At 36.2% G+C, this 11,236-nt stretch overlaps 1 protein-coding gene across 1 annotated transcript in view; it reads left to right on the forward strand.

Moving 5' to 3' along the window:
- LOC131156118 (exopolygalacturonase-like) overlaps window positions 1–9,586 on the forward strand; it is a 46,078-nt gene extending 36,492 nt beyond the window's left edge. Inside the window, exons 3-6 of the mRNA XM_058109566.1 lie at window positions 7,058–7,243; window positions 7,558–7,860; window positions 8,468–8,986; window positions 9,271–9,586. Of these exons, the coding sequence (XP_057965549.1) occupies window positions 7,058–7,243; window positions 7,558–7,860; window positions 8,468–8,986; window positions 9,271–9,498 (1,236 nt within the window). The 3' untranslated portion in view covers window positions 9,499–9,586. The remainder of the gene's footprint in view (window positions 1–7,057; window positions 7,244–7,557; window positions 7,861–8,467; window positions 8,987–9,270) is intronic.
- The last annotated feature ends 1,650 nt before the right edge of the window (window positions 9,587–11,236 follow it).

The raw sequence follows: 11,236 nt of genomic DNA on the forward strand, positions 1-11,236 counted from the left end.
CATAAGTTGTTATTACAAAGCTGACACGGGAGAACTATGGCAATTGGTCTATTCGAATGAGAGCCCTACTAGGTTCTCAAGATGTCATGGACATCGTTGAAAATGGATATAGAGAAACCCCATCAAAAGAAGATGAAACAATTATGTATAACGCTCAAAGAACGATCTTGCGAGCCGATCGAAAGAAGAATTGTAAGGCGAAGTCCATAATCTACCAAGGCCTTGATGAGGCCATGTTCAAAATCATCGCCTCCACCAGGACATCCAAAGAAGTTTGAGATTCTCTCTATCGAACACACAAAGCTGCAGACAAAGTGAGGAAGATTCGTCTTGAAACATTGCGAGGTGATTTTGAATCCTTAAGAATGAAATCTATTGAATCTATTGCTGATTACTATACACGAGTTATGGTAGTATCAAATTAATTGAGGAGAAATGGAGAGACTCTCAATGATGAGATAATTTGTGAAAAAAATTTTGCGATCTTTGGATCCAAATTTGATTATATAGTGGTGATCATGGAAGAAACAAAAGATTTGAAAACCATGTTCGTAGAAGAACTTGTGGGCTCACTCCAAACCCATGAGCTGAAAAGTCAACAGAAGGTGTGAAGATAAATCACTGGAGCAAGCCCTCCAAATGAAGTTGTCCCTCACTATAGATAGATACGAAAAAGGGGGTACGTCACAGCGAGAAAAAGGACGAGACCGAGGATCTCATGGAAGAAATTTTAAATCCAGAGAAGGCAGCAGAGGCGGAAAAGGTCCCACTAGAGGAGGACGCAATCAACAGAACTATGTCCCACGAGGTAGAGGAAAAGAAAGAAGAGGGGGATACAATAACCGCCGAAACATAGACAAGAGAAACGTTCAGTGCTACAACTGCCACAAGTACGAACACTACAGTAATAAGTGCAGAGGTAATCCCCAAAATCATGAAGTAAATAAAAATGCTAACTTTGCAGAAAACAAGAAAGCTAAAGGAGAATCATTGATATTGATGGCACACAATTCAACCCATTGGGACCAAAATGTTTGGTACCCTGACTCTGGAGCTAGCAATCACACGATTGGTAGAAAGAACCTATTTAATAAACTTGATCAGAAAGTTCAGGGAGAGATATCATTTGGTGATCTTTCTAAAGTCCCAATTTGAGGAAGGGGAAATGTCCTAATGAAGAGGAAGGATGGAGACAATGCTTTTATCTCCAACGTGTACTGTGTGCCAACCATGAGGACTAATATGTTGGATCTCAAACAACTTGTAGAGAAAGACTACCAAATTACGCTTAAAGATAAGCAGATGGTGATAACAGACGTTTGAGGTAAGATCGTTACTCGAGTACAAATGGCAAAGAATCGAATGTTTCCGCTCACCATTCAACATAATACGCCAAGGTGTTTGAGCGCTATCATCAAAGACTGGTTATGGCATCTCAGGTTCGGACATCTGAACTTTGAAAGTTTGAAGTAGTTGGAAAGCAAGAAGATGGTGAAAGACTTACCCAACATCCACCACCCAAATATGATATGTGAAAGCTGTGTTCTCAGCAAACAATACTGAAATAGCTTTGGAAAGCAAACTGAATAGAGATCTACCATGCCACTCCAGCTAGTTCAAACAGGCGTGTGTGGTCCATTGAGGTTGTTTTCAAATGGAAGGAACCGAAACTTCCTAACCTTCATTGACGATTACAAAAGAAAGATTTGGCTCTACTTCCTGAAGAGGAAGTCAGAGGTGTTCGACAAGTTTAAAGAATTCAAAGCCCTTTTGGAGAAATAGAGTGGCTATCACATTAAGTCACTCCAATCAAACCAAGGAGGAGAGTACAAGGACGAAAATTTCATTAAATTCCTTAAGCAACAAAGGATTCAAAAATAGTTCAGACTGACCTACACTCCCTAGTTGAATGGTGAGCTGAGAGGAAGAACCGCATGATCCTTAACATGGTCAGGAGCATGTTAAAAGATAAAAATGGGCCCAAGAGTTTTTGGGCAGAAGCAATATCATGTGTAGTTTATCTGCTTAACAAGTGTCTTACGAAGAGTCTTGATACAAAGACGGCACATGAAGCCTAGAGTGCTCACAAGCCTAGTGTGAGTCATCTTAGAGTGTTTGGTTCCATATCCTACATCAAGATCCCAGAGGCAAGAAGGACAAAGTTGGAAGATAAAGGAGGGAAATATATCCTTATTGGATATGGCGACAATACCATGGGATATCGACTATACAATCCCATCAACAAGAAAGTTATTTACAGTAGGGATGTCATTTTTGAAGAAAATGAATCTTGGAAGTGGGACCAGTATGAATTTTCCTAAGATGCGGAATTGATGCTTAAAGGAGAAGAACCGACACAGAAATGAGAAGTGACTATCGAGTCATAAGTTTCCGAGCTGCAGACACCTCTATATGGTTCACCACAAGGGAATCAAGCTCTATCACCAATTGAGCATGAAATCTTAGACATTAGGCCTAGAGGAGCACGTAATCTAGCTAATCTGTATGAAACTACAGAACCTATAGAATAATATGTTACTACATACTGTTTGTTGTTAACCAGCGACCCGATTTGCTTTGAGGAGGCTAACAAAGAAGAAAAACGGAGAAATGCGATGGATAAGGATATTCAATCCATTGAGAAGAAGAAGACATAGAAGCTAACAAATCTCTTGAAGGACCGCAAAACTATTGGTGTGAAATGGGTTTACAAGACCAAAAAGAACGCTCAAAGAGAAGTTCAGAGATACAAAGGAAGACTTGTCGCCAAGGGCTACAAGTAGAAAGAAGGGATTGATTATGGAGATATCTTTTCCCGAGTTGCTAGTCTTGAAACTATCAAATTACTAATTTCACCATCAGCATAAAATGAATAGAAGATTTACCAGATGGATGTGAAATTAGCATTTCTGGACGATTTTCTGGAAGAAGAGATCTATATGGATTGGCCACCTGGATATGTGAGGAAGGGAAAAGAAGATAAAGTGTACAAACTGAACAAAACACTTTATGGATTGAAGCAAACACCTCGTGAGTGGAACATGAGGATTGATGACTATTTTCAGAAGAATGGTTTGAGAAATATCCCTATGAGCATGCACTATGCATGAATATGGAGACAAAGAGAAGCATGTTGATAGCCTGCCTATATGTTGATGATTTGATCTTCACCGGCAACAATTCAGAGATGTTTACCGCTTTCAAGAGGAGCATGGTCAAAGAATTCGAAATAACGAATATTGGTCAGATGACTCATTTTCTTGGCATTGAAGTTGTGTAAAGCAAGAAGGAAATCTTCATCTCCTATAACCACTATGCAAAAGAAGTACTGAAGAAGTTTGGGATGGACAAATGCAACCCTATGACAACTCTGGTTGAAACGGGATTGGAGTTGAGAAAAAAATGAACAAGGAAATGTTGATCCCAGATATTTCAAGAGTTTGGTTGGAAGATTGAGGTATTTGATGTGCACTAGACCAGACATACTCTATGGAGTTGGACTTGTCAACAGGTACATGGAGACTCCTGACTAGTCCCATCTGAATGCAGCGAAGAGGATACTTCGCTATGTCAAGGGTACCATCACTGATGGTATGTTTTATTCATCAACAGGTGATTGCAAACTTATTGGCTATTCAAATAAGAATTGAGGAAGAGATCTCGATGAAAGAAAAAGCATGACTGGATTCACATTCTTCATGGGAGATACAACATTTACATGGTCATCGAAGAAGCAACCCATCGTAATGCTGTCATCATGTGAAACTGAGTATGTTGCTGCCAACTCAGTTATTTGTCATGGTATATGGATCAGGAATGTACTGAAGTATTTGGGATTTCTTCAAGATGATCCCATAGAAGTCTACATCGACAATCAATCAGCGATTGCACTTGCGAAGAATCTAGTTTACCATGAAAGAAGCAAACATATTAATACTCAGTATCATTTTATCAGGGAGCATGTCAAGAAGAAAGAAGTGGAGCTGATATCTTACAAAACATATGATCAAATTGCTGATATTTTCACAAATCCACTCATGCATGATATTTTTACAAGACTAAAGACAATGCTCGAAATGACAAAATCAGGAGAGTCAAGTTTAAGGGGGGATGTTGAAGATTAAACTTGATGGTCGGACAGTGGTAGTAAAACTTGGTCGGCAACTGCTCCACTGACCCAGCCCAATATTGTTGAATTTTTTGAACTCCAGGCAACCTACTCCACCTACCAGCCAATTTCGTTGAAATTAATATCCACCTACCATTCATCCTTTACTATAAATAGATGTGTGTGTGTGTGTGTGTGTGTGTGTGTGTGTGTGTGTGTAATGTAATGTGTGGTGTAGAGAGGGTGAATAACCAGTGAGTCAGAGAAATTGTATTTTGAGTTGTCTGTAATTTTTCATTATTGAAAGTTATCTGTATTTTTAGATTGAAATCAATTGAATGCAATTTTTCACTGAATTTCAATCACAACCAGTGATTGAGTGAGTCCTCTCCACCCGTCAACTTGTGCAATGTATTGATGGATGTCGTTTTAATAAAAATGATAAATATATGAAAAAATTACAAATAATCCTCTTCAGTTTGACTTAAAAAAAAAAAAAGAATGAGCTTTGAAATTTCATTATGACACTAACCTTTACAAAAATATGTATGAATCAATTTTATAATTTGTTATGAAATAAGAAATGAAGCGAAGATCATATGTCCACAAACAAATTAATTAATTTAAAATATTAATTAATTCGATTAATATTCATACAAATTTTAAAGCTTAACCAACCCTTATTAACTCACCTCCAGCACATGCTCATGTCAAAATCTCCTCCATTTTACTAACAAGTCTTTTATAAGTGATTTAATGGTTGCAATGAAAGCACAAGGTATTTTTTTTTATTTGGTTTTTAACAAAATAAATTTATTTGAAAAGTATTAATATTAAATTCATAATGTATTTATGTTTAATATATAACATTTTTATTACAAAATTACTAATTTTAGACAATTGCTTCAATTGAATCATTGACTTTGACTATTTTGTCACTTTGATTAAGTGATGAAAATTATTGAATCTTTTCTTGATTCAAAGAGTCAATCGTGGCTTAAAAAAGTAATTGAGAATTCAATAAGAACATTGCACTTGTTTTCTTACATATTTATCAATTACTATTTACCAAATTTGAAAACTTTTTCTAAGCTATATATGTATTTTTTATCAATATAGCAACTGATTTAATATGTAATGAATTTATCATTAATGCATGCTTAGAAAATTGCAATGGGTTTTGCCCAAAATCACAAAAATTCAAATCAAATGTCCCATTAACACAAATCTCTAAAAGTTTTTTTTTTTTTTTTAAATGAATTTGATCATTATTTTATAGAGTTATCTTCCTATTATAGTAATGGATTTTGAATCTTTTAGGAAATCAAGTAATGAATATGCAGTTTAATATTATCATTAATAACATTATGAGCCGTTAAATTAAAATTTATATTTATTTATTTATTTGTAGATAAAAACTTAATTTAATTGATCGTTAGCATTTAAAATTTTTGAACTAAATTTACCAGAAATTAACATAAGGGTTTTGCAAGCTAATGAGAAGCTTTTGTGTTGCAATGGTATGTATAATAATGGGAAGTGTTGGGGACTAAACTTTTAAAAAATAATAATAATAATTGCCATATTGCATTTGTGTAGGTGTGATTGCAATTAGAAATTTTTTATCAAAGGCACTAAACCTTTTTTTTCTTCTTCTTGATTGGGATATATATAAATTGCGCGATTTTTAATTTTATTTTTCAAGATTAAAAGTCGATATGAGACTTCTACCTAATGTTTGGTACGTTGAAATGACATTCCATTTCATCTTGCCTAGCCGGGCCAGTTCAGGTGGTAAGGGCAAACTTATGACTTTGGAGACTCCAAAGAGATGAATTTGATTCCCTTATGAGGCATTACACTGGTGAATTTCTAGGGGTGTATCAATAGGCGAGCGGCAACAATTTCACCTCCGTGGGTTTGGTGCCGCATTGGGGTGGTCCAAAGGACTCGTCGGTTGCTAGAGTTCCCACATCATTAAAAAAAGAAAAAAAATAAAAAGACATTCCGTTTCATCTTATTTATACATACAAAGTAAATTATTGTTATAAAATTTTCAAATTCTAAGTGTTCGAATATTTTCTTAAGGACAACAAATATCTAAATCATGAAAAATAATAGATTTATCAGTATATATGAATACCGACAATAAATTTCATAAATCCACTAAAAAATTAGCATAACAAAAAAGTCCTTTAACTGAATAAAGCTTATATGTTCATAATCATTTAGTTGAACATATATAAACAATTTAAATTATATGTCTCTTTTTTTAATCCTCTCCAAGTTATTTCATTAGTTAATTACTAAAATATTCCTTTTTTGTTGAATTGATTTATTGGAAGCATAACCTAAATAATTTAATCATAAAATGTACCACAAAAAGATGCAGCTTACTCCTCAAAAAACATTAATTATTATTATTAGAAATGATTATATGAATTGGCTAGCCCCTTTGGTTATTATAAAACCCTAATAGATTAGGCAAGTTGACCTAATTTTGTGTGGTGTCATTTACTCTCTTCGAATTGCATTTATGTCCTTTCCATTTTTCTTCCTTACACGAATGAAATACCTCAAATTTTATTAAAGTATTCACTATGCAACATCTCAATACATAAAACAAGAAAAGAAAAAAAATTACAATCGCCATTAATAGCCAAATCTTTCTGTGGCTAACATATACTTGCTTTTTCAGCACGTATAATAAGGGAAAATAACTATAAATTTCACTTGCCAACTTGTCATTAACACTTTAAAAAGAAAAATCACTGCACTTTAAATATTTTCACACCCTTCTAATTGACGAACTTGCCCGAAATCGAAATCACAAGAGACAAAGCTGTCATTTAATACAGTAAAAGTAAAGTTTTCACCATTTTTTAGAGTACCAATAGCACCTTTGAGTCCTCAAACTCTCACTATATAAACCTATCCATCTAGGATTAGGAAGGCATCACAAGGGAAGAAGAAGAAGAAGAAGAAGAATTGGGAATGGGTTTGAGGGGGGGCCTTGTGGTGCTTGTAGTGTTGTGTTTGGTGCATGGTTCTGCCTCCGCCGGAGGACCCCTTCCCAAGGTCTTCAACATCCGTGATTATGGTGCTATTGGGGATGGACAAACAGATAATGCCAAGGTATACATTACTCCTCACCCATCTATATATATATATATATATATGTATATGTATGTATATGAATACGAGTTAAGGCGATGAATGCAGAAGGAAATACGTTGTGAAAAAGAATGTAGTAAATTTATGATCTGTATGATACAGAAGAATATAATGTATTAATATTTACATATATGAAACCCTAAGCATGCTTTGAGACTGGAGTTAAGATCAATTCAAATGTAAAATTCGAAATCAAATCTTAAGAAATTGCATTATATATATGGGTGTGTGTGTGTGTGTGGTTCTTATGTATTGAGGTTTGTTTGTGGGTGTAGGCATTTTCGAATGCATGGACGGCAGCTTGTCAATGGAATGGGAAGAGCAGGGTGTACGTGCCATTCGGATCCTATCTGCTGAGCTCAGCGGTTTTTAAGGGCCCATGCAACGGCCCGATTTCCTTTCGGATCCAAGGCCTCATAAAGGCCCGCCGGGATTTGCTGGACCAGGAGGTCTGGATTAACTTCCGGTACGTCAACCGATTGGTCATCGGCGGCGGCGGGACCATCGACGGCCAAGGCAGCGTCGCCTGGTCTAACAGTTTCTGCCGTCAAAGCACCAATTGCAGAAGTCTCCCTTTGGTAATTAATTAATCTCTCCATTTCTGTATAGTTAATTTTTACTGCCTTCTTTATACATTTTCTTTTTTATTTCGTTTGCCTGAAAGTGTGCTTAAAAAATAAATGAAAATTTGACTCCGGTAATTAATTAATCTCTCCATTTCTGCATCGTTAATGCTTACCATCTTTTTTGTTCATTTTCTTTTTATTTTGTTTGCCTGGAATTGTGCTTAAAATAAATGAAAATTTGACTTTATTTTTGAGATGAAAAAGGAAATTAAATGGAATATCCATTAATGTTGACTTTGAATCCAAAATAATAGGAGAAATTAGAAATCCCATTTCAAGGATACCTTCTTTCTGGTATGCAATAAAGTTATTTCTCATTTTGCCTACCAAAATTTTAGCATTTTCCTTTCTTTATTGCACACTTTATTATTATTATTATTATAAAAATTTTTAAATGCATAATTATGTACACTATTAAAATAAATGAAATGAAATTAATTTCTTAATTTTATTATTTTTATTTATATTTTGTTTTATTTTTTTAATTTGATCTACTTTACAATCAACTGTGGCGCAATTATAATGACGAAATGGCTTATGGTCGATTTTATGAAAACAGTCACTTGGGTTAGACTTCGTGACCAATTCGAGGGTCCGCGGCATACGGTCGGTGAACAGCAAGAACACCCACATCAACCTATTCGGGTGCGACAACGTGAACATCACCCAGGTCCGAATAACCGCCCCGGACGACAGCCCCAACACCGATGGGATCCGGATAGGATCCTCGACCCGAATCACGATAGCGCAGTCGTTCATCGGCACCGGCGACGACTGCGTTTCGATGCTGTCCGGAAACCAGAACATCCTGGTGTCGCAGGTGACATGCGCGCCGGGGCACGGCATCAGCGTCGGCAGCCTGGGAAAGTACCAGGGGGAGGCGAACGTGAACGGAATCACGGTGGAGAGATGCACGTTCATCGGAACCCAGAACGGTGTGAGGATCAAAACGTGGGCGGACTCCGCCAGCAGCAGCCTCGCCTCCAACTTCCTGTTTGAAAATATTGAGATGAGAGATGTGCTGAATCCCATCATCATTGACCAGGAGTACTGCCCATACCCCCCTTGCCCCGCAGAGGTATCATTTTATTTTATTTATTTGTTTATTTGCTTATTTTTATTTCGATGAAGTTCCCGCAGTTCATCCCGATCGAAAAATGTTTGTTTGATACAAGATCATCGAGACTACACGCATGCCAGAATATGAATTTCAAACTTTAGATTTAAACTTTAAAAAAATTAGACAAAATTAATTTAAATGATCTCATCGCGAACGGATATCGATTCAACCAGTCTGATTTGACCCACAAATTTTGATACATATTTGTATATTTTTTAAAAAGCATATATGCATGCTTGCAGAGTTCCAAACAAGTGCAGATCAGGGACGTGACGTTTAGGAACATATGGGGGCGATCGAAATCAAGGACAGCGGTGTTCCTGAGGTGCAGCAAGACCGTGCCCTGCAAGAACCTAAAAATGGAGGACATCAACTTGGCGTACTTCGGCCCCGGCGGTCCAGCAAATTCTTCCTGCTCTAATGCACTCGGTGCTGCATCTGGCCTTCAGAATCCTCGTATTTGCATCTAGTCTCCAATCTGACGTCAAATTTGCCATGGCTTAATTGCTTTCTTACTGAGTAATTAATTCAATTCCTGCAGCTTGTTTGTTAGTTCAAGGTGGGTTGGGTTGGGTTGGGTGGGGTGGGGAGTTAATGTGGGTCTTTGAAGCAAAGGGTTTACTGTATAGAGGGTCCTACTTGTGGCAGTAATTACGCTTTTTGTTTTTGTGGGGAACTTATGAGGTTTAGCAATTGGGGTTTCGGGTTTGAATTTCGGATCGAGAAGTTTGGAATGAGAGATGAGCCGTCTCTTCTTGTGTAGCTGAAGCCCAGTAGGCATCCAAGGGACCAAAGTTTTTCTTAGAAAAAATTTGCTGATAAGAGAGCTTTCATGTTGTCATGGAATAAAAAAGCATTTAGCTGTACGTGAATGTGTCCTACTTGTGATAGTAATTATAATCTTTCAAGTGTATGAAGTTTTTCATTTTTGTAAGCATTATGAATTATATTGCTAGGGAACGCACATTTGAAATTGTGTAGTCCAAGCTTAATAAAGTGCCTTCGATGGACACAACATTACTTATTTTTAACTATTAGTAAAGTTTTATCAATCTATATATGTTGGTGATTCTTAATTTTAGGGTAAAAACATAAGGTTTCAAGTAATCCTATGAAAAGTTTTATAGTGTATTAATCCTATTGTGACTTGAAAGGGGTATATCAACCCATTGGCTTCACGGATTTATCTTATAAAAGGTGTTCCACATAGTTGGAGTCCAAACCATACTTATAAGCTTAAGATCTTTCTAGTACACATACGATATGAGATTGTGGCAGACTCTCCCGTCTGATCTCTGGCGCTCTCATCAGAGCATCTTAAATCTCTATGTAAGATCCACCCACATGATATTACTCCCAAAGGTAGCTTTGATATCAAATGTACGTAACGTACCATACTTTTATGAAAAACAACAAAGACTATTATATCAAACTCTATCTTCTGCATTATACACACACACACACACACACACACACACACACAATTCAAGTACTATACTTGAGATAAGGGTGCATAATGAGAGTTAAAGGGCAAATAAATAGAGTATGCAAACAAATCTGTTGCAATGTTTGGGAGGGTCAACTATTGAAATAAGGGGGTATGAGAGGGTAATATGAGTGGTGAAAAATCGGTCAATACATGGTCAAATGGAGTCCCTACTAACCTGTTTTATTATATATAGGTGAAATTAGAATACCTATTTAACATTTTACTAGTTCATTGGGGTCTCTAAGTTATGATTAGGTCTAAGGAAACTAGTAGTTAATGGTCTATGTCACCAAATAGAGTTCAAGAGTATGATTATGCAAATAGAAAATACTAGTACCCCTTCATACCCGTCCAACATACGATACTTGACTAGTCTAAGATTACCTTAAAAATGAGTTGACCAAGACTTAATTTGATTATTCCATTTTATTCAATTTTATCTAATTTTATTACAAGTAGCAGAAAGTGGAACTAGATCAATGACAATACACATGCTTAACCCAAACAACATCAAAAGCAAGAATACTAAGAAAGGAGACATGCAAACATGATGCTTTTGGACATACTATAATTTATGAGAAGCACATCAAAGAAGCGAGAAACACTAAGTGAAACACAAAATCATGCATGTGAAATAGGCTAAGTATAGATAAAAACAAAACACTAAAATAAGATAAAATGAAATGTGTGCACCAAATTTGGAAAGTCCAATAGAATCA

This window comes from Malania oleifera, chromosome 5 (genome assembly GCF_029873635.1).
Source record: "Malania oleifera isolate guangnan ecotype guangnan chromosome 5, ASM2987363v1, whole genome shotgun sequence".
Taxonomy (NCBI): Eukaryota; Viridiplantae; Streptophyta; class Magnoliopsida; order Santalales; family Ximeniaceae; genus Malania; species Malania oleifera.